The sequence below is a fragment of the Castor canadensis genome, chromosome 11, assembly GCF_047511655.1.
Source record: "Castor canadensis chromosome 11, mCasCan1.hap1v2, whole genome shotgun sequence".
Classification (NCBI taxonomy): Eukaryota; Metazoa; Chordata; class Mammalia; order Rodentia; family Castoridae; genus Castor; species Castor canadensis.
Genome location: NC_133396.1, coordinates 83,439,425 through 83,464,445, shown reverse-complemented (window position 1 = coordinate 83,464,445; position 25,021 = coordinate 83,439,425). Strand labels below are relative to the sequence as shown.

At 35.1% G+C, this 25,021-nt stretch overlaps 1 protein-coding gene across 7 annotated transcripts in view; it reads left to right on the top strand.

Annotated features, from left to right (window-relative positions):
- Cep350 (centrosomal protein 350) overlaps nt 1–25,021 on the top strand; it is a 168,055-nt gene that overhangs the window by 24,001 nt on the left and 119,033 nt on the right. For 3 of the 7 annotated variants that reach the window (XM_074047326.1, XM_074047328.1, XM_074047324.1), the window contains exons 3-9: nt 321–367; nt 3,040–3,154; nt 4,245–4,404; nt 7,068–7,690; nt 16,751–16,864; nt 20,816–20,929; nt 24,742–24,888. In XM_074047326.1, the coding sequence (XP_073903427.1) occupies nt 321–367; nt 3,040–3,154; nt 4,245–4,404; nt 7,068–7,690; nt 16,751–16,864; nt 20,816–20,929; nt 24,742–24,888 (1,320 nt within the window). Of the gene's footprint in view, nt 1–320; nt 368–3,039; nt 3,155–3,204; nt 3,713–4,244; nt 4,405–7,067; nt 7,691–16,750; nt 16,865–20,815; nt 20,930–24,741; nt 24,889–25,021 lie in introns of those variants that run through there. The other 4 variants (XM_074047329.1, XM_074047325.1, XM_074047327.1 and 1 more) reach the window with 3 other exon arrangements.

The following is a 25,021-nucleotide window of genomic DNA, read 5'->3' as shown; positions in this document are numbered from 1 at the left end:
AGTCTATTGATGTAAACTGAGGAAACTGCTTATTTTTGGAGATATCTGTAACAGGTGTGGATGGGGTGTCAGTCTCCTATCCTACGAACTTATAGTATCCTGTCTATTAAACTGGAAACTTTATATTGGAAAGCTTGGCTTTGCACAGGGGTGGTTGGGGGAAAAAGCCTACTTTGTTCAATATAATAAAGTACTTGCTGAGGAGTAGTTCTGCATGATAAAGTGGTTCTCAAACTTTTGATTGCACTTGAGCTTATTAAAATTCAGATTCTTAGATTTACTTCAGAGATTCTGATTCAGTAATTATCACTTTTTCCCAGCAGATATGACTGCAACATGGGATGCACTTTCTCAGACCAAGGCTGCTGTAAGTAGTTTTAGCTTCCATTTATTTATTTGTTTTCAAATTGATATGTTATTTGATAGATTAAAATGTTTTTTTTATTTATTTTTATTTTTTATTGTTTTATTATTCATATATGCATACAATGCTTGAGTCATTTCTCCCCCCTGCCCCCACCCCCTCCCTTACCACCCACTCTGCCCCCTCCCTCTTCCCCCCACCCCCTCAATGCCCAGCAGAAACTATTTTTCCCTTATTTCTAATTTTGTTGTAGAGAGAGTATAAGCAATAATAGGAAGGAACAAGGGTTTTTGCTGGTTGAGATAAGGATAGCTATACAGGGCATTGACTCACATTGATTTCCTGTGCGTGGGTGTTACCTTCTAGGTTAATTCTTTTTATCTAACCTTTTCTCTAGTACCTGTTCCCCTTTTCCTATTGGCCTCAGTTGCTTTTAAGGTATCTGCTTTAGTTTCTCTGCGTTAAGGGCAACAAACGCTAGCTAGTTTTTTAGGTGTCTTACCTATCCTCACCCCTCCCTTGTGTGCTCTCGCTTTTATCATGTGCTCAAAGTTCAATCCCCTTGTTGTGTTTGCCCTTGATCTAATGTCCACATATGAGGGAGAACATATGGTTTTTGGTCTTTTGGGCCAGGCTAACCTCACTCAGAATGATGTTCTCCAATTCCATCCATTTACCAGCGAATGATAACATTTTGTTCTTCTTCATGGCTGCATAAAATTCCTAAAATGTTTTCTATAGCACTTTTTTTTTTTCCCCCTCCATCTGCACTTGGGTTTGAACTCAGGAGCTCATGCTTGCTAGGCAGGTGCTCTTACCACTTGAGCCACTCCACCAGCCCACTTTTGTGATGTGTTTTTTTGCTGTAGGGTCTTGCAATCTATTTGCCTGGGACTGGCTTTGAACTGTGATCCTCCTGTTCCCTACCTCCTGAGTAGCTAGGATTATAGGTGTGAATCTGGCACCTGGCCAGCTTTTTCTTTAATGGACTGTGAGTTGCTTCTTCTTTTTTGTGGCAATAAAGGGCTGTGTCCTCACACTACTGAAGAAGAACAAGTGTGGGCAAATTGTGTTCTTTCCAATCTTGTCTGGATTTTGGCAAGGTGACACATAGTCCCTTCAAAAAGAGACATTCTCCTTTTCATTTGCTTTCTGGGTTAATTGTTCTTCTCATATGCCCCTTTTATATTTTCTTTTGTATAACACCTGAATTTGATCACCTACTTCTTTATTTTCTGAGTATTTTTGTGGTATTTTTCTGTCTTCTAATATTTAGAAGATGAATCTGGTAAAGGTACTATAGCTTAGATTTGGTCCCAGTAGAGAGTCAAGTTTTGGTTCTATGAGTAAGCAGTGTATAATATGTCTTCTCTACGTGAGTATTACGTATCTACAATGTAGGAGTAGTCTGTATTTCCTAATTGGATTAGTGAATTCTTAGCTAAATTGTTAATAGTTGTTTTTCAAACTCTTAGGTGTTTTTGAAGAATTTTTAAGGGTTATAAGGGACACATAAGTAGGAGAAAAAGCTTGATTTGGAAATCCATCCATACTAATAGGTAAAGGAGTCTTCCAGTTTTTTTAGTACATTACACTGCAAAAATCTGAATGAAGATAAAGTTTTATACAAAGTGTTTATTTCTACAAGGTAGAATTTTGATGAGTTTAGTTTTTTTTTAATATTTTTTTTTCTGTTTTCAAATATTCTGGTCTATGGCCATACTACCCTAAACGCTCCCAATCTCGTCTCAAATATTCTATAAGCCTGTAATACTCTACTATTCAGGATAAAATGCTTTTTAAAGTGCTGAAAACACTGATGGGATTATACCAAAAATTGATTTATTTTGCGAAGTATATGTGAAATCTGAATTTTATCCTGTGAATTTTGTCTTTATTGAGAAATGTATTTCATAGACATGAAACTATAAAAAAGTTGTGGCTCGCTAGGTATGGTAGCTCATGCTTGTAATCAGGAGCCAAAGATCAGGAGACTCTAAGTTCAAGGCCAGCCCTGGCAAACAGTTAATGAGACCCCATCTGAGTCAATAAAACTGAGCATGGTGGTGCATGCCTGTCATCTCAGATACTTGGGAAGCATAAATCGGATCGCAGTCCACGCTTGCCTGGATATTAAATCAAGACCTTATTGGAGAAATACCTAAAAAGCAAAAGAGGACTGGGAGCATGGTTCAAGTGGCAGAGCACCTGCTTAGCTAGTGTGAAAGGCCTTGAGTTCAAACCCCAGTACTGCCAAAATAAAGTTGTGGCTCTTTGAATAGTCATACATTTTTGTCCAGCTAATTCATCCTTTGCTTATTTTTTCATGAAAAAAATGTATAAGCTATGTTGTATAATGAAATGCCACATATAATGCCAGATAATTTACTGCTTTAAAAAACTCAACAATAAGAAAAATAGTTAAGAATGAATAGAAACTCTTTAATAGTCATGACCTTTTTGATATTTTTGTTCAAATTTGGGCAGCATTACACTGAAAGCTTGAAGTAATAAGTGATTTCAAAAAAAGCTAGTATTGCGAGAAAGCATTTCTGAGTTTTTTCTACTTTAGACAATGATATTGGGCAGTATAGTTTTAAATAACCATATAAACCAATGGTAGCTGGATTGTTTACAGAATTAACTTATGTATTATAATGGTATTTACATTTTAGCTGAGACACATTGAAAACAAATTAGAAGTAACTCCTACAAGTACAGCTGTGTTTGATTCTGTCATGGATGTCAAGAAATCTTCTGCAAGTGCTACCCGTAAAATAAGTAGAAAAGGTATGTATAAAGTGACTTCCAAAACTATAAGTGTACTAAATATAAATTTTTGATGTTTTGTTTCAGTTTAATATTTTGTTGGTAGTCCCACATATTTGCCTTTTTTTTTGGGTCAGAGACTGAACCTTGTCAGCATTTAATTTTTTTGCTTTGATACTGAGTAGTTATGAAGCAGTCTCAGGTTAGGTGACTATATATAGTGCTTTCTCCATCTTTTGATCAGGGACTTTAATGCAATTGTATTACCTTTGACAGTGAGTTTCATTTAGTAGTAGTGAGAATTTTATTTATTTTTTTTGAGTTCATGGTATATATTTTTTTTGTTTCTTCATTTATTTTTCCTGGCAGTCCTGGAGTTTGAACTCAGTGCCTCATGTTTGCTAGGCAGGCATTCTACCACTTGAGCCACTCTGCCAGAAAATACCATTTTTTGTGTTGGATATTTTCAAGATAGGGTCTTGTGAACTCTTTGCCCAGGATGGCCTCAAACCATGATTCTCCTGATCTCTGCCTCCTGAGTCACTAGGATTATAAGCATGAGCTACTGGCACCCGGCTGGTATGTCCTTTTTTCAATTCATAGGTATGTTACTTTGAAAGTGAAATTTTAGGTGATGTAATAAGATTCATGTGTGTTTGGGTTTAAATTTTAATTGGAGCATTTTTCAAACAAATACAATTGTAAGATGACACAGTGTGAATGTTTTCTTTGGCTGCCTTTCACATATTTGTTTCTGTGGTTTTTTAATTGGTGGGTTCAAACCTGCAAGTCAATACTCTTCTTAAACTGTGATTGTTTTTTTTAACCTGTGAGTTGTTGCGTTTTATCCGATACTTCTCTTTTAATTGAGTGAGAGCCATTAATAAGGAATTGTATGTATGGTTTTTATTTTGCCTTATGTGTTCAGGATATAATCATTCTCTATAAGTTGAGTGAATGTAATACTTTTTTGTGAGTATCTTCCATCTCCCTATGTAACATCTAACAAGAGATAGTAGAAGTAACATATACCTAGGTTATTTTATTAAGTGCTAGTCAGATTTAGAGATAGTCATGTTTTATGTCATATGTTCTCTTCCTTTTCCTTCAGATGGTAGGTATCTGGATGATTCTTGGGTTAATGCTCCAACCTCCAAATCTTCTAAATCGCGAAAAGAGAAATCTCGCAGTCCTCTTAGAGCTACCACCCTGGAGAGTAATGTGAAGAAAAACAATCACGTGGAATTTCGTGACCCTTTGGTTTCTTACAGGTTAGTTATTAATGAAAAGAAGTTAGCAAGTTGCATTAGCCTAAATATTTACAGTAGGATTCTAATTTATTTTCTGAGTTTTTCCATAATACTTTGGCTATGAAGTAGTATTATAGTACTTTACTAGTATTGCCTTTTTTATTCTCTATAAAAGATAGTACAAAGTAAACTTTAATTTTATGAATTACTGACTATTGTATCCTTTTTTGTATGTATGTATGTATGTATTTAGTTTTGCAGTATTGGGGATCAAACCTAAGACCTTGTGTATGCTAGGCAAACACTCTACCACTGAACAGGGTTGGGTGCATCCCAAGCCCTGAATTGTTTTTTATAGATAAATATTTGGAGGAGAGGAAATAGTAATATTTGCCCCAGGTCACCATCATTGCAATAAATTTGTTTCCTATAAACAAATTATTTATTCTCTGGAAGTGTGACAGTTTTTCTTTCTTAATAATTCAGACTAGGCATTCTAAATAATTAGCATTGTAGGACATGGGGTTTTTGTTTTGTGCATGCTAGGCATACATATAGCTTAGTTTTTTGTTTTCAGTAGTTGTAATCAGTCACCTGAATTTTTTTTTTTTTTTTGCAATACTGGAATTTAAACTCACGGTTTCGTACTTGCACTTGCTAGGCAAATACTCTACCACTTGAACCACACCCCCAGCCCTTTTTTGCTTTAGTTATTTTTCCAGTAGGGTCTCACTTTTATGCCCAGGCTGGCCTTGACTGTGCACTACACTTCAGACACGCACCATCACACTCAGCTTTATCCATTGAGATGGAATCTTGCTAACTGTTTACATGAGTTGACGTCCATCCACAGTCCTCTCATCTCCACCTCCCTAGGATTATAGGCATGAACCACTGTGCCTGGCCAGTAAAGATATAAATCTTGGCTTCTCAAAATATTAGCTTAATGCTTGGCATGTGCCAAATACCCAATAAGTATTTTTCATGATATTTTATTATGAAAATTTTGAAATTTATAGAAAAGCTGAAAACATTGTATAGTGAACATCCTTACATATGTTGAGTAAGCTAATGAGTGAAAGACTGTGTGAAATTACATTTTTGTGTCAGTTTTCTTTCCTCTTTTGAGATTGAGAATGAAATATAACCTGTTATTTTATTCTTTATTTGCTACATGTGCTAATTTTAGATCTAAATCATTTTAACAGTGAATTGTTGCATTCTAGTCAAGGTAGTGAAAATAATTACATTTAGTTTTGGTCTCTGATGGCAGTCCCTGGCTGGCTACTGTTTCAGATATTGTAGCTCCAAATTATGTCCATTTTGGCTTGTTGGATATTTTTTCTTGTTCATGTTCTTTTCATAGTCAAGTCTTACTTACCTTTATCAGCCTTCGTCTTAATAAGCTACATTCCTTAAAAAAAACCCAAAAAACAAAACTTACTAGAATTGTATATAAAATAAAAGATCTCTTTAGGAAGACTTTTGCTAGTGTTATTACAAACAGAGAATATGCACTTTGTGGTATGTATTTTGACTCTGCCTGTCATCTTTGCTTACTCCTGAGTTTCTAGATATGCTTTATACAGTTTGAAGCTGCCAAAAAGTATTCTGTGATTAAGATAGGTTTAATTTTACTAACCATATTTCTTTGGAGCAAATTATTTACTGGCCCTCTACTTTGTCTTTTTACTAATTTGGTATACTAGGTAGAACTTTTTTCTAGTATTTAGGATATCATAAATGACACATTTTGGTAACATCAAATGAATAACCAAAATCAGATTATAATCTTTTTTCTGTAGTTTTAAGGAAATCTTTTTTCATATTTTGTATATTTCTTATTTTGTAATATGCAGATTGTTATTTTGGTTACTTGCCATATAAATTATAGAAGGGTAGAAGGGACACTGAGATTGAGTCTTTTCTTTTTTCCTTGATAGGACTGAAGTTTAAACTTAGGCCTTCATGCTTGCAAAGCAGGCCCTCTATTGCTTGAGCCACACTTCCAGTTCATTTTGCTCTGGTTATTTTGGAGATGGGGATCTTGTGAACTATTTGCCTGGATTAGCCTCAGACCTTGATCCTCTGGATCAGCTTCTCAAGTAGCTAGGAGTACAGGCATGAGCCACTGGCGACTGCCTGTATAAACATTGAGTTTTTAATATTAGTAATGGTTATTTTGCCTCTTTTTTTTTTTTTTTCTTTTTGAGACAGGGTCTCCTTATTTTGTAGTGACTGGTCTTGAACTCAAAATCCTCCTGCCTTAGCTTAGTTTCCCAGGTGTTTGGATTTTAGGTGTGCATCACTATACCTACCTATTTTACTGTTAACTTACTGAAATTTCTAGGGATTTTTTGTTTGTATTTGTTTTTTGCCTTTCCTGTTATCTTTGAATTCTTTCTGTGACTGGTTTTTATATTCTTAACAAAGTTTTTTTTTTGTTAATTTGCTTTTTAAATTGATAAGCAAAAATAATTTATATTTATGGTATACAGCATGGTTTGATATATGTATACATTGTGGAATTGCTAAGTCAAGTTATTTACCATAAGCTTTACCTCACATACGTACCATTTTTTTGTGGTGATAACACTTAAAAGTCTATTCTTAGCAATTTTCAAGTATTTGACATTAATTTTGTTATTAACTATAGTTACAAAGCTTTTTGTTCTTTATTATAGGGAAATCCATGGTACACCTTCCAACTTAAGTCCCAGCCATTTAGAGTCAAAGCATGTATATTGTATAGATGTTAATGAAGAAAAGGTGGAGAGTGGGAACCGAATGATACACAATCGAGAAGAACGGAATTTACATTGTTGTGATTTTGAAAGCTCTCAATCATCTGTCATCAACGATACAGTTGTTAGGTTTTTAAATGATCGACCAGCAATTGATTCATTGCATAGTTCTGAATGTTTAATTAAAATGGGAGCTCCTGTGAGAACTGAGGAAGAAATGCCTAATAGAGCAAAAGGAAATGAGAACAATTCAAAGCCTTCTGTGAATAACATGGGCCATGATGTTGATCCAAAAGTGTTACGGCTAACTGACTCTTCTCCATCCTCTACTAGTACTTGTAATTCCCAAAGATTAGATATTTTAAAGCGACGACAACATGATGTCAAACTGGAAAAACTTAAGGAACGGATTAGGAAACAGTGGGAACACTCAGAAGAAATAAATGGCCGGGGCCAGAATCTGGGTCATATTGACCATCCAGTAATGGTTTTTAATGCTGATAGCTCAGTGACAGCAAAAGTCAGGAAAGTGGCAACAGCACCACCTGCTCCAACATATAAAGGTTTGTAATCAGTCTTTGTATCTTTTTTGCCTGCCTCTCTTCTCATTCCCTTTTTTTCCTAGGATGTATTATAGTAGATTCATCTTTCAAACAGGGTGTGATTCTCAGTTAGCTACATAAGAAAGCATTTCAAGATGCTAAAAACATGCAGATTCCAGATACTTCACTGAAACTATGTCAGAATTACTGGCGATGGGGTCCAGAATTAGAATTTTTAACAAGTCCCTTAAGAGACTTACAAGTTGAGATTCATTATACGGACATTGTTTGAAATAGGAAATAAGGATTAGTACCTATTTCAGAGAATCAAAAGACTATTACTCTTTTTTTTTTTTAATTAATAGGAATTTTTCTTTTTAAAAATTTTTAAATTTTGATTTATCAAACAATAATATGAGATTTTGTTGTGGTAATTCCATGCATACATATATTGTAGTTTGAACAAGTTCACCTCCTCAGGAATTTTTTAAAAGTAATATTTATGATGGTACATGCCTGTAACCCAGCTACTAGGGAGCCTGAGGTAGGAAGATCTCAAGTTCAAGGCTATCCTGGACTATGTAGCAAGTTTAAGGCCAGTCTGGACTCGCTATAGACTACATAGCAAGACCCTGTCTCAAAATAAAAATATAAAAAGGCTTGGATTGTAGCTCAGTGGTAGAGTGCTTGCCTAACATGCACAAGGCCCCGACTGGGTTTAATCTCTAGTTAACTGGGAGGAAAAAAGTCAGATAAATCAGTCAACTTCCAGTGACCATTTGGCTATACAATATTTTGGCTCTAACTTTGATTCTCTTTTAGTCTTTTGAGTTTTGACAGTTTTTCCTCTATATTTAAGAAAAAAACATTTAAATCCAGTTTTTGTCAACATTGATAGATTTTCATTGAGAAAATGCTTTTCAGATGTAATTCCTCTTATTTTTAGCCAACTTAAGTTTTTAGGGGTTTCTGTTTTTATGCTTATGTTCCTTTAATTATTTTCATAGGGTCATCCATTTAAATTTTTAATGACGACTTAATGTTTTTTATTTTTGTGGTACTAGGGATTGAACTCAGGGCTTCAAACTTGCTAAACAGGCACTCTACCTCTTGAGCCATTCCATCAGTCCAAGACTTAATTTTCTGATCAGTTCATGTTAGGCTTTCATCATTAAACTTGTGCCAATGTAGCCATTCTTTTTTTTTTTTTCCGGTAGAACTTGGGTTTGAACTCAGGACTTTGAACCTGCAAGGCAGGCTTTCTATTGCTTGAGCCTTTGGAGATAGGATCTCTCGAACTATTTGCCTGGGCTGGCCGTGAACCATGATTGTCCCAATCTCAGCCTCCCAAGTAGTTAGCATTACAGGCATGAGCCACGGGCACCCGGTCATTCTAGCCATTCTTTTGTGCATTACTGTTTTCAGGTTTGGTTTTTGCAGATAAACTTAGGCAGATCAAAATATTGTCAAAGATTTGTTAACTAGAGTGATTTTTTTTTTTTTTTTTCGGTAGTGGAATTTGAACTTAGGACCTCACAGTTGCTGTATAGGCACGCCCCTACTTGAGCCATTTCACCAGCCTTTTTTTGTTTTGGGTATTTTCAAGATAGGCTCTAGTGAATTATTTGTCTCAAACTGCAAATCATCTTGATCTCTGCTTCACAAGTAGCTAGGATTATAGGTGTGGGCCACTGACGCCTGGGTAAAGTGATTTTTTTTTTTTTTTGCTATCATCAATTTTGATTTATGTTTCTCAACCAAGTATAATTTTTCCCCAACAAGTTTTGCAGATTTTTGTAACCTGAGGTGTCTTTAGTAATTTTTTTCTGCAACAAATCTTATTATTTACCATTTCATTTCAGCAATGACTAGTTTTATTTTGTGTTGCTTTAATTTTTTGCTAGTGATACACACTGCAAACTAGATAAAACATAGATAAATTACATTTTATTCTAGCTAATCTGTAATAAACTTGTGACCAAATTTACTTTAGAATACTGAAGAATTACTTTGTTGTCTATAATTAGTCTAATGTATTATTAACAGAATTCTTTCATATCCCCTAGTCATTTGTGTACAATATGCAGACAGTTGGCAGAGCAAATAGCAAATGGTGGGTTACTGGTTCTGAAATAGTGATTAGCCTAAATTTTTGCTAAACTACGTCAGACCCATTAAATGCAGATTATATATTTAATATTTGTTCATTATACAAGTCAAGGTTCTTAAATACCAAAGGTTACTCTACTCAGGCAAAGTTACGATGGCAGATTTGAAATTTATGTTTTGTTTCATAATTTACCTGAAAGTTAAAAATCGTAAAGAACCAGCATGACAATCTTAAATATAACTTTGGTGACTAAGTTTTCCATGTTCTTTTTTTTTTTTTGTGCAGTAGTAGGGTTTGAACTCAGGGCCTACACCTTGTGCCACTCCACCAACCCCTTTTTGTGATGGGTTTTTTGGAGATAGGGTCTTGTGAACTATTTGACTGGGATGCTTCAAACCATGATCCTCCTGATCTTTGCCTCCTGAGTAGCTAGGATTACGGAGTGAGCCACGGTGCCCAGCTTCCATGTTCTTTTCACTGATTTTTTGTAGAATGTTAGTTTTCACATTAAAGTATTTTATAAATATAACTTTTGTGGGGGGTTACTTTATAAAATGTAACAGTCATGTAAGAAATCATTATAGAGTATGGTTTCTGATCTGATTAATAACTTTTTTCTAACACTGAAGAACTGTTTTTGTGCCAACTCTTTGGCAGTATAAATTAAAAGTGTCTTAAAACACTGTATTTTAAAGTGACACTTAAATTTCATTTGTTTGTTTACATAATGAATTTACCTGGTTCACAATTCAGAAGGTGAAGAGAGTGTACCTTGAAAAGCTTTGTTCCTGTGTCCTCCAACCATCTGATTCCCTTTCTGGAGATTACTGTATTAACAATTTGTATATCTTCCCAGAGATAATTTTTGCATACACAAGCAGTTTGTGTGTGTTTGTATATTTTTCTTTCTCTTAGCATACTAAACCCATTCTGCACCTTGATTTTTCTCTTTGTCTTTTCCTTTGTGGGGCTGGAGATAGGTCAACCTGGGCTGGGCTACATAGTGAGACCTGTTTCAAAAAAAAAATAAAAAGGAAAGTATTCTGTAATTTTGCTTCAAAAATTTGAAGAAATGAACACAAATGGTGTTTATATGATTCTTTCTTGTGTTATACTTAGTTTTTGCATATCTTTTTTCCTCTGATAGAAATTCCAGTGACGGTAAAGAACCTATTTGGTCATCTTTATTTTATCTCCACATGTAGGGTAGTGTCAAGTGCACAGTGAATTTTTTATTCTATTCAATAAGTTCAACCAGCAGAAAAAATTGGGCAAAGAAATGAAAACAAAGGCTTGGGGACAAAGAGAAATTGGATGTGAATATTGAAATCTTCTTACAGTTAACTTGTAAGTGAAGATACAAGTACAAAGAAAGGCTTCCATAAAGAAAAATGTTTCCTAAAGAAAAGGAAAAAAAAATTCCTAAGTCCAAAATGCTTCAAAATCTAAAACATTGTTCACTAACATCACACATGGAAAATTCCACACCTGACGTCACGTGGTAGGCCACATGACAATGTCTATAGACATAGACATTGGTGTCTATGGTAGGCCATAGACACAACGTAGGTATACAATAGTTTATTCAGAGTCCACAAGGGCAAAAAGACTCTTTTGGTTTCTTTCAATTGCTGTGCATCTTTACCATGCATTCCCAATTCCCCCACTCAGTTGTGTTCACAGAGGATAATAAAGTGGCATACGTATAGGTCAGACACGACCATGCTCTAACCATTATGCACCACATGGGACGAAGACCTAAGCACATTTCTTATTTTTTGCTTATTCTCTGTTCTTTGGTATAAAGATATTGCCAAAAGTGTCAAAAAGCCCTCCATATACCCTTATGGGTAACAGTGATAAGAAAAAGAAGAAGCATTTATGTTTATCAGTAGCACAGAGACTCAAGCTGGACAGCAGTTTTAAGTATAGAAGAGTATGGTGTTGGAATGACTAGCATACATGACCTCTAAAGAAGCAGAAAAATAATCTTTTGAAATTCTCTGCTGAAAGTGATTAATAGAAGTAAAGGAAAAATAGAAAAACACTGCATAAAGTTAAAGATGAAGATCCTGATTGTGTTTTGAAAAAATGGCTCTGTCAGCACCACAGTGAACACATGCCACTGAGTAGTATGCTAATCATGACAAAACAAAGATCTGTCACAGTGAACTGAAATTGAGAATTGTGAATATTCAAGAGACTGGTTGCATAAATTTAAGAAAAGCCCCAGTATTAATTTCTTAAAGATTGTGGTGATAAGGCATCTGCTATTTATAAAGCCACAGAGAATTTCAATGACTAGTTTGCCTGCATCATTGCTGATGAAAATCTGATACCAGCAAGTCTATAATACTGATGAAACATCACTGTTTTGTTGTTTTTGCCCCAGAAAGACTACATCTGATGAGACAGCTACCATAGGAATTAAGGATGCCAAGGACATAATAACTATGCTGGACTATAATAATTCAAAAGGCGTGTGTTAAGTGTAAATTTGCTGTGATAGGCAAAAGCTTGCATCCTCACTGTTTTAAAGGAGTGAATTTCCTATCAGTCTGTTATGCTAACAAAAATGCCTGGATAACCAGAGCCATCTTTTCTGATTGGTTTCATAAACATTTGTATTAACAGCTTGTGCTCACTGCTGGGAAGCCTGATTGGATGATGACTGCAAGATTTTGTTATTCCTTGATAACTGTTTGGCTCATCCTTCAGCTGAAATTCTCATAAAAAATGTTATTAATGGGCTGGAAGGTCATGCCACTAAGTGGTAGAGCAGTTGCCTTGTGGGTATGAGACTATGGCTTCAATCCTCAGCACTGCAGAAAAACAAAATGCCAAAAACAATCCACCCCAACCCCCCAAAATAATGTTTATGCCATGTATTTTCTCCCAAATGTGACTTTATTAATTCAACCATGTAACTCCTTAGATCCATGAAGAGTAAATATAAAAGCAGTCTTGAATAGCCTGCTTGTAGTAATGAACAGAAGTGTGAATGTAGCAGGTATTCAGGTGTTTAGTGTGAAGTATGCCATATATGCTTTCGCCATTGCTTGGAACACAGTCACTAAGGACACAATTGTGTATGCCTGGCACAACCTCTGACCTACAGCTGTGTTCACTTTTTTTGTGGGGGGGAGTGGGTGTAGGGGCTGGGATTTTAACCCAGGACTTCGTGGTTACAAATCAGGTGCTCTACTACTTGAGTCATACCTCCAGTTCATTTTGCTCTGGTTATTGTGGGAATGGGGTCTCACTATTTGCCTTGGCTGGCCTCGAACTGCAGTCCTCCCAATCAGCTAGGATTATAGGTATGAGCCAATGGCACCCAGTTCTGTGAACAAGGTGGTGAATTTGTGAGGTTCTATGAAACATACATATGAAAACATACACTTTAGAGTCCATCAGTAAGCTGGAAGAAGTGGATATTGAACAAGTTTTAAATATTGATAATGAGGCTACAGTTGTTCATTGACCAATAGTGAAATGGCACAAATGGTTCTGAATCAAGGAGATTGTCCTAACAGTGATGATGAAGATAATAGTGTTAACACTGCAAAAAAAGAATACCTATAGATGACATGGTGAATATTTGTGATGGGCTTATTGAAGGACTGAGAGCAGTGTTCATGTATAACAAGAAATCATGTCAATTCAAAAAAGTGAAAGAATGACTTCTAAGATGAAAACTGTTGCTAATAACATACATGACTCTGGAGAAAATATATTATAAAACCACTCAGAAGAATTCCTCCACATCCCAAGAGGGACAATTTCCTAAGTCCCTCAACTGCTTCTGATGTTTCCTCTCACCTAAAAGAGAAAAATACAGTACAACACCTTTTCAATTAAAGCTGCTGCTGTTTGCTATTTCTGTTGTTTAAAGTAGCTGATGCAGGGATTCTGCTGATGTTCCTATACTGCTTAGTTACTCTGAACTCTGTGTGTGTGTGTGTGTGTGTGTGAGAGAGAGAGAGAGAGAGAGAGAGAGAGAGAGAGAGAGAGAGAGAGAGAGAGAGAGACTGGGTTTGAACATCTTCAGTCCATTTTGCTCTGGTTATTTTGGAGATGGGGTCTTGTGAACTGTTTGCCCAGACTGGCCTCAAATTGGAATCCTCTTGATCTCAGCCTCCCAACTAGCTAGGACTAGAGGTGTGAGCTACCAGTGCCTAGCTTATATATTTTTTACTGTTAAGTACTTATGTGGAAATAAGTGTTAGATAATGATTAATCACGGGTACAATATAAATTTAGAGTCAGGAATGATGTTGATGCCAAACAGCCATAGATTGCCTACACGGGTGGCTGAAATGTGACGCCCTTGCTTTCGGATGGTTCACTGTACACAAACTTTGTTTTGTTCATAAAATTATTAAATATACTGTATTATCTGCACCAGTGGCTACTTGAGAGGCTGAGATTGAAAGGATCTCTGTTAGAGGCTAGTGTGGGCAGGGAGTTTTTGAGACCCTATCTCTACTAATACCTGGTGTGGTGTCATGCACCTGTCATCCCAAACTATGCAGGAGACTGAGATTGAGAGGATCATGGTTTAGGCCAGCCTGGGCAAAACAAGTGAGCGACCTCCCTGCCACCCAGAGCAAAAAAGCCTGGATGCATGACTCAAGAGGGGGCCTTCCTTGCAAGTGCAAAGTCCTGAGTTCAAACTCCAGTACCATATACACATAATATATATTTATGTGTGAATATATATACATATATGTAGTATAAAGTTACATTCAGTCTATGTGTATAAAGAGTATATGAAACATAAATGAATTTCATATTTAGACTTGGTTCCCATCCTTCAAGATATTGCATTATGTATATGTACATATTCCAAAAAGAAAAATATCTGAAACCCTTCTGGTCCCAAGGGTACAATCTGTACATTTATTCTAATACCTGTAAAGTGTTTGTACCAATTTTTTGACTCCAGTCTATTCTTTACAGTGATTTAATTCTGCAAGTACTTATTAGTTGCCAATGCCAATTTTTTGATAAGTTAATCCCATCCTAAAATATAAATCTTAAGTCTGGTTTGGTAATGCATGCCCGTAATCCCAGCACTTGAGAGCCTGAGACAGGAAGTTCGTGAGTTAGAGGTAAGCCTGGGTTATATAGTGAGACCCTTTCTCAAAAAGGGGGTGGAGGCTGGAGGTGTGGCTCAAATGGTAGAGTGCTTGCTTAGCAAGTGTGAAGCCCTTCGTCCAAACCCCAGTACCACCACCAAAAAAAATCATTTTATTATTTTGCAAAATAGCATTTAGAGTTCAGTATACTTCTTTTTTTTCCTTTGTTTTCTATTGATTGTTGCCTTTTGAAAGTTTGATGTATTTCTTAAATAGAGATACTTTTTTTTCCCAGTTTTTATTAGCATTCATTAATAGCATAAGGAGGTTTCACTGTGATAATTCCATAGCTGTGTACAGTGTTCTTGGAACAATTTCACCCTTTCTGTTATATTCACTTACACCTTCTCTCCCCCCTTTTATATATCTTTATCTATATGTAGATATTTTCTATAGATGTATTTTATATAGATATAAAATGTACTTCAATCCTCTTTACCCCCCAAACACCCTCTTCTTTTGCCCTCTGTCAGTAGTGATAAATTCAAAATGGGAAATCAGAATGGTAATTTCTAAGAAATAGCATGTATAATAGTCTTGAAAAATTGAACATACGTGTTTTAAAGACCTGTTTTTCACACTTGGGGCACATTTTGCCAATACAGACAATAGCCTATTCATTTGTTCAGCCACAAGCAAAAACAGGCAGATGGTAGCAATTAGTATCTGTCATCAAAGACAAGAAGAATGAGTAATACTCTATTTCTTAATCTTGGGAAGAGTAGTTTGTCTTTCTGAAATCCATAATTTATGATTGACATTTTTATGAGTATATGTTAATTGCACAAAATAATGGGTTTCTTTGTGACATTTTTAACGCATGCATATAATGTAGCTTTTCATATTCACTCTTACGGTTGACATTCTTTTATCATTTAATTTAGTGCTTCTCCATTTCTAGTCTTTTTGAATAAATGTATATTCCTTTATCTCACTGAAGCTTACTTTTTCCAAACGGTATTTGTCAACACATTAACCTAATTATCCATTCCTCTTTCAAAAGCTTGTATAGCTGTCTATGGCATTAGTTATTAGGGAAACACAAATCAAAACCACAATAAAATATTACTTTACATCCATTAGAATGGGCATAATGGAAAAGACAATAATAATTATCGGTATGGACAAATTGGAGCCTTCATACATTGCTGGTGAGAATACAAATGTTGCTACTGCTTTAGAACATAGTTTCGTAGTTCCCCCCAAAATTACACACTTACTTACCATGACCTAGTAATTGATTTGTACATATAATACTGAAGGGAATTGAAAACATGTTCACACAAAACTTGTACAGAATGTTCATAGTAACATTATTGATAATTGTCCAAATGTCTATCAGCTGATGAATGGATAAATAAAATGTTGTCATATCCTTACAGTGAAATATCACTTGGCAGTAAAAAGGAATAATGCCTTAATGTGTGTTAAGTGATGATTGAACTTTGAAAACATGCTAACTGAAATAACCTAGACTTGAAAAGACCACATGTCATATGATTCTATTTATATGAAATGTCCAGAATGGGCAAATCCATAGATACAAAGTAGATTTGTAGTTGCCAGGGATGGTTGGCGGTAGTCATGTGGGGAGTGACTACCCACAGGATAGTACACTATCCTGTACAGGGTTTCTTTTCAGAGTGATGAAATACTCTGGAATTAGATAATGATAGTAGTTGTATAGCTTTGAGTATATTAAAGACCACTAAGTCAAATACTTAGATGAATTTATTTTATGGTATTTTAATTATATCTCACTTTAAAAGTATAGTAAGCAAAACTCATAAGGCAGCTTTGATAAGAATCTTCTATATTGTTGGCCTATATTAGGTTTCAACCCTTCAGAGACCAAGATTCGAACACCTGATGGGAAAGTGTGGCAAGAGGCTGAGTTTCAAAACATGAGTAGAGAACTGTACCAAGATTTAGCACTTCACTTTGCAGGTGAGAGTAGACTTTTTTGTTTTGAGTATTTTATCATGCATGCCATCTAATTTATAATATTTAAACATGGAATTGTCTCAAACTAAGTATTTTCCCTTTTCTAACTGCATTGTATATTAAAGTAGTAGTGGTTTGAATCATGAGTCTATTTTAGGCTTAAGGCCCTTCTCTAGGGTTAAAATTCACCTACATTGTTAATGAGACAGAAAATAGGCTATTTTTAAACTGAGGGACTTTGGAGAGTCTGAACTGCCTGGTTTGAAGGAAATAGGAGAGCCTAGTTGAGGTTTACTCAAGGTAGGTTTTTGAGATCTTTGAAGTGGTCAGTAATTAAGCAGTCAGCAGATGCAGAAAGAAAAATATGTGTTATTAGGAGGGAATGATATTAGAGAAGTAAAGATAGGAATCTATGAGAGGCTGAAAGAGAAATAATGTAACAATGTTGCTACCTGTTGAACCCTTAGTATGACTGAGCTGGGTGCTTATTCTGTGTATTTTTTACAGTTGAGGAAATGGCAGGTCAAAGAGTAATTTTTTTCCAGGGTTGCATAAGAATTGAAGCCCAAATTCAAAACCAACGGTTAATTCTGAAGCCTATGATCTTTCTTGTAAAACCCCGTAAAGATTTTACTAACACATTTTGTAGCATTAAATGTCCAGTTCAGTTTTCATGCTTTTACTCTGACACTGTATTCAGGAATATTTTTCTCATGTGGAGGAGTATAATGTAATCGTTATGAGCAAATATTTTGGATATAAGGGTTTAAATTATGTTGCTGCCACTTATTAGCTATGTTACATCATATTTTTTCTTTGGTTTTCTCATCTGTAAAAAAGGGATAATAATAAATATCCTAGGACAATGCCATTATAGACAAGTACAGTATATCAAGGTCTCTTAAAAGACATCTTATTATAGTCTGCCTTCTTTCATCCTGGTGGACAAACTGTATTTAAGGCACCTTTATGTTGCACCGTCAAGTTTTCCCTCTTTTCTAGATCATGCCCGTCAACATAGAATACTCTGTTTGGCTTCCTCTCTGGCTACTACCCTGTTTCTCCCTTTTATTTACAGCAAAACTAAAGAAAGTCATCTTACATTCATTGTCTCTGATTTGTCTTTTCCTTTTCTTAAATCTTTTCTTATAGATGTTAGCCCCTATTTCTCTGTGAACTGCTGTTGTCAAGATCATCTATGACCTCCACGTTGCTAAATGCAGTGTTTAATATTTGTCATCTTGGTCTCTCAGCAGCATTTCACATGATTAATCACTTCTTCATTAAACTCTTCACTTGACATCTGGGATACTATAAGTATCTGGTTTTCCTCTTAAGTCTAACAGCTTCTTTTCAAGTTGTTTTTCTCCTAATCAACTCACTGATCTCTCAACATTGGTGTGCCCTAGCCTTAGTCCTGAGTACTACTAGGCCTTTTTCTTTTTTCTCCCTTTCTACCCTTCCTCCCTCCTCTTTCTCCTTTTTCTCTTTTTTATTTATCTCCAGATACTTACTAGGCAAACCTATCTACTCCTAGTGCTATAAATATTCTCTATTGCTAAATTTATGTCTCTAGTCCAGACCTTCCTTTCAAAACTTAACACTTATCCAGCTACCAACTCCACATCTCCCCACAAATTCATGATAGGTTTCTTAAGCTGAATGTATCCAAAATGAAGCTAACTAACTAAATGGGATCATGATACATTCCTTAAACTTTTATGCTGGTAGTCATTCCATGTCAGTTTATCTTTTTTTTTCCCCCCCTACTGGTGTTTGATCTAAGGGCCCTGTGCTTTCTAGGAAAGTACTCTACCACTTGAGCCTTGCCACCAGCCCTTTTTATTTTAGTTCTTTTTCAGATAGGGTCTCGTGCTTCCCATGTAGCTGGGATTACAAGTGTGAACCACCACACCTGGTCCTGTGATAGTACATCTTGTCCTAATTGCTCAGACCCAAATCTTGAGTCATTATTGATACCCCTCCCCCATTTCCTTCATACTTTATATCCAATGTTGTCTGAACTGTATCTTTGATAAAACCACTTTTATCACCTCTGACACTACCACCAAAGTTCTACCTACAGTCAGTTGCTTACTTGGGATACTACCTGCTATCGTTTCTTCTTTCCTTTTTCTTATGAGTCTATTCCTATCATAGCCACCAGTCAGATTATTAAAGTTTAATTTAAATCATTCATTTTTTTGCTCAAATTCTCCCAAAAACTTCCCATTTCACTCTTGAGTAAAACCTAAAATTCTTATAATGACCTGTAAAAACACTTCCTGATCTGACCTAGCTCTGTTATATTTCCAACAGCAATTCCTTCTGTTCTTTTTATCTGCTACACTCACACTGGCCTCCTTGCTATTTCTTAGACACTTGTCTTGCTCCTGCCTTGGAACCTTTTACTCATACTTCTTTCCACTCTGCTCATACAGAACTCTATTATATATTTTAAAGATATATTATTCATATCTGTAATTGAGGTTAAATTTTCAAATTTTGGGAGTTGGTCAGTATTTTCCCTTGTTGTAATTTTTTAAAATTAGTAGCAAGTTTTATGTGAAATACCTTGACATATTTTACTTCCATGGTCATAGAAGGGGGTCTACTTTGAGACTAATATATTGAGTATTTTGTCGGGTTTTTATTTTTTTTTGGAAATTTTTAAATAAAATAGGAACCTATGAAAGCCCTCTACTCTTAAAATTTCATACATGCAATGATCTTGGCTTTGAAAGCATTGCTGTTACAGCTTTTTCCTATTTATGAAAATGAGGTAAATTTCTTATAGGTTTTCTGAAGGACAGAACAATAACAAAATAAAGAATTGGCGCCTAACAGTGGAGTAGGGAGTGGTAATGTTTAGATCTTTCCCTAGGAGGATTTGAGATTGGTAGCTGTGGGGTCAGAGAAATAGCCTCAGGTGAAGGTTTCTCCTTTCCTCAGTCATGTGCTTTATATAGCATCCCTCTACCACATACTTCCAAGACCGCCAGAGGATACCTGAATAGGATAATACTAAACCCTATTTATACATACCCGTGATAACATTTTATTTAAAAAGTAGTAGGCATAAAGGCTGGCGGAGAGGCTCAAGTGGTAGAGCGCCTGCCTAGCAAGCGTGAGGCCCTGAGTTCAAACCCTAATACCACTTAACAACAACAACAACAAAAAAAGGCACAGTAAGAGATTAACTATAATGTCTTACCATAGATATTAGCATCTTTTTCTTTTTTTGGTGGGACTGGGGTTTCATTTTCAGGACTTGGCACTTGTAAAGCTGGTACTCTACTGTTTGAACCACACCTCCAGTCCATTTTGCTCTAATTATTTTGGAAATGGGGTCTTGTGAACTGTTTCCCTGGAGAGGCCTCTAACCACAATCTCTCTATCCCAGCCTCCTGAGTAGTTAGGATTACAGGTGTGAGCCACTGGTGCCTTGCTCTTTTTTTTCCCTTTATGAAATCAACAACTTTCACTTTTCCACTTAATGGAAGTATTTTATAACTTTTCTTTGTTATATCCAAATTGCCAGCATCACTATTCTTGAACTTTGGGGCCATTGAACTCTAATACCACTTACAGCAACAGTCTGATAACTGAGACAGCTACAGAGTGACTAATGGGTGACTCATGAACAAGTAGCAATACAGCATGAATAGGCTAGACAAAGGGATGACCTGCCCTGGGCTGAATGGAGCTGGTTAGTGAGAAATTCCATCATGCTTCTAGAATGATGTATAACTTGGGAATGATGTGTAACTTAGGAAATGTTTTTTTCTCAAAATTTCCATTTAATGTTTTCAGACTGCAGTTGACCTTGGATAACTAACTGCAGAAAGTGAAACCGGAGATAGGAGGGAATATTATACTGATTTTTCTTATTGGGGTAGGATAGGTAGGTTGGTGGGAATCATAATAATTGCTATAAATATTTCCTCTTTCTAGATGATATCTCTGTAAAGGAGAAACCTGCTGAAAAAAGTAAGGAGAAGAAAGTGGTCAAGCCGGTACGAAAAGTCCAAAAGGTAGCATTGTTATCAAGCCCAGAATGCAAAACAGGTTAGTTTTTTAATATCATGTCCATCCTAAAGTTACATATTACTGAAATCAGTCTTACATGGATCTGTTACCAAATGTTCTTATTGTTTGGAACATATGATAATTTGGTATATGTATCATTATTGTGTGTGCATGTGGGCCTTATTGAGTATAATTGACAGAATAAGCATACCTATTTAGAATGTACAATTTGAAAGTTTTCATGTGTGTACATCAATGAAACCATTTGTTTATCATATGTCCCAAGATATTGAACAGATATACCACCTCAAAGTTTTCTCTATCATTATTTTTAATAGAAATTAACCATTTTAAGTAATGATTTTTTTCATGTGGTGATCTTTTATATCCAAAGAGATTGTTTATTACTTTTATTAATACAAACATCAGAACTATGGCGAACTTTGCCAGTAGTGACCAGACTGAACAGAGAATAGATCAAGGTAGAAAAACAAGACTTTTCTAGTTCCATAGTGATTAACATTTTAGCCTTGATCCACATTGCTTGGATTTATAGCTAGCTTTATTCCTTTGACAAATGAGTTAATTGTAGTGTGCTTTTGTTTCCCCACATATAAAATGGGAAAGCAGTAGTATTTGTCTCATGGGGTTGTATGAACTAAAAGAGTTAATACTTAACACACTTTAATATAGTGTCTGACATATATATACTCAGATGTCAGCCATGATTCTATTAATAATAGTAATGAATATTTCTGGCTATTCTAAAAATGTTTGTTTAGTATGTCATATTGATATCAGTGAATAATTTGAGCCAAGAAATAGTAGAGAAAGTTGGAAACTTGTCACTTATAGTTTAGATACATTGTAAGTTGATATATTCATTCATTACCCAAATATTTTTGAGCACTTGCTATATGTGAAGCACTGTGCTATATACACTAAGCTTACTATAAAAACAGTAATATGCAAGATGGACAGTTCCTGCCTTTGTGGAGTAGTATATAGTTGGAATAAAGGATGATAAGTGTTTTGATAAGAAGAGATCATGCTCGGCACCAGTGGCTCACACCTGTAATCCTAGCTACTCGGGAGTCTGAGATGTGGAGATCACATAAGAGGCCAGCCCAGGCAAATAGTTTGTAAGACCCTCATCTCCAAAATAGCCAAAGCAAAATGCACTGGAGGTGTGGCTTGAGCAGTTGTGTACCTGCTTCGTAAGTGCTAAGCCCTGGATTCAAACTCCAGTCCCTCCCCCCGACCAAAAAAAAAAAGATCGTATGGGAACAAAGATTAAGAATGATGAAGGACTGGTTTTTGGTCAGGCATCTGTTTTTCTGGTCATTGTCCAGTCATTAAAATGGAACATACAGAGTGACGCTAGTTTTATACAAATAAAATTTTTTTATAAGAGCATGAATTATCTCAAAGTTAAGTAGTTCTTAAATTTAAGAAGTATTATTTTGATGTGTATTATGATACTGTTGTCAGGTTATAGTTTGCAAGGCAGCACAGGGAACATGACAACTTAAAAGCTAATATCATATTGTTATTTATCTAGTTTCATGGTGATCTCATTCCTGTGTATGTATTGTGGCATGGCCTAGACAGAGAATCATTAAATGTGCTGCACAAAATTAATAGTTTATCTAGTGAAAGTCATCTTTTTCTTCCAGCCATTATGTAAGACTGTTTTAGAAAGCCAAAATTTAGAAGTAACCACACAGCGTATCAGAAACCATCATTTATAAATACCCAGTGTATTCATGTTTGCTTGTTTTTGATTCAGAAAGTTAGGCTGAAATTGAAAAGAAGCCTGTTCTGTTCTTATGAACATAAAATTTCTTATAGATTGAGCAACAGACTTAAAACCCTTTAAATTTTTAGATAGATTGTATAAGGTTAGTAAAAAGGTCTGAAAAACATTTCTAATTTCTAATTCACCTTATTATAGTTGATGTTTTTGTTAGAACTGTACTTCCATATAAACTTTTAAACTAAAGCCCTATTAAAAGAAACTCTAAATGAAATGTCTTTTGCTATAAATACAGTAAAATAGTGTCACAGATGACTAGAAAAAGAAAACAGATTAAACTGCTATGGTGACATAAAATACTTATACTGCCTACGGTGGTTTTAAAATCATATTAGTATGTGATTATCATCATTGTATACCTAAACTTCTTCAGATACATAAAATTTTATCCTTTGAGCATTTTTTTTTCGCAAGAACATTTCTGCTCTCTTATGGATATTATCTTTTGTTAATGGCCTCACAATACTCCATTAGAAACATATTAACTACTCACTAATCTTCAGTATTTATATTTCTTTTGCTGCTATAGAAATGATAGTCAATATTTCCACTTATTCTTTCCTTTGAATAGTATAAATTTCTGTTAGTTGTATTATTTGGTCAACGACAATGAACATGAGGTGCATGATACATAATACTAAGATTTATTTTGTGTTTTTAAAAGGAAACTCTACCCACTTATGTTACAGCATGCAGTTTTAAAGATTTTATTATATTTTATCATCAGTGACTATTAATTTGCAATTTTTTCTAAGTACATTTAAAGCATTGCTTGGTTACTTTCATTGTCGTTCCATTTATTATTTTACTTATTTTTTTGGGGGTGGTACTAGAGTTTGAACTCAGGGCCTCACGTTTGCTAGGCATGTGCTCTACCACTTGAGCCATTCCACCACCATTTTACTTTGTTTTAAGCACTTTTACATATTTGGTCTATGTTTTTTCTCTCTTTCTCTCTCTCTCTCTCCCCCTCCCTCCCTCCCTCCCTCCCTTTCTTTCTCTGTGTGTGTGTGTGAGAAAGAGAGAATGGGGGGGTGGAGTCTTCCTACATTAACCAGACTGACTTGGAACTCGCTATGTAGCCCAGCCTGGCCTTGAACTCTTGATCCTCTTGCCTCATTCTTGAGTGCTGGGATTACAGGTATGTGCCACTGTAACCAGTCATGTTTCTTTTTTTTAGTTTCTATTTAGTAAACAGTCTTTCATATCATTTACTGCTTTTTAAGTTATTATCTATTTTGAGATCATAGTTTAATTTTAATTTTCTAATAGTCTGAAACTAGTACATGAAAATATTCTTTCTTTTTATTCATTGAAACACACTTAAGAACTTTGAGGAGGGCAGTTTAAAATGATATTTGCTTTTATAGTGTTACTGTTATGCATACTTATGATACACATCTTATGGTGTGCTTTATGGTATGCATCTGTAAAATGTGAAAGTCCCAGTAATATAATCCCTTCAAAGGTGATCATTGTTAATTGTTTGTTATGTTTGTTCAAAATATTTTTCCTGGGCTTAAGTCATTCATCTGTTCAGCGAATATACATTTTCTCATGTGCTGTGTACTGTACTGCATATTGGTAAAACAAACACTTATTAAGACACTTATTAAACACTTAGTATATTTTTGCTCTTTGCTAAAGAACTCTGTTGAATTCAGTGCCCTACTACTTGAGGTTTCAGGAGTCATTATGATTTAGTGCTTAATTTTCAAAGTATTTTACATTTATTTGGCATGTGAATATAAATCAAGATATAAACAAACTTAACCAATTTTGATGGCTTGGAGTTAAAATACACTTAAATTTTAAATTTTTTGACCTTAGCGTAAGGTACAGATAAAATTAATTGTAAAACCTACCTGGTTGAGTAAGTGTGCTCCTTAGAGCTAAAATTTAAATTTTAATATCCATGCAACATAGATATATATATGCATGGATATATTTATATGGAAATATATATGGATATATAGTTATGTATATATATATATTCATATGGAGATATATATATATGGATATATATATTTTTTAGGTAGTAGTCATCTAATAAGTACTTCTTCTTGGAGAGATGGACAAAAATTAGTGAAGAAGATTTTGGGGCCTGCACCTAGAGTGGAGCAAAAAGAGCGAAGAACAGCATCAAGTGACAGAAGTGGGAGAGAAAGAGCTAATAAATCTGGTGAGTGGCTATAATTAAAATTGTTCCAAAAAACCAAAAAAATTACTTGTGTAAGTTCTTAGATTAAAAAAAAGCTCTTGAGAATGCCTTAGGACTTTATATATATATATATATATATTATTTATATATATAA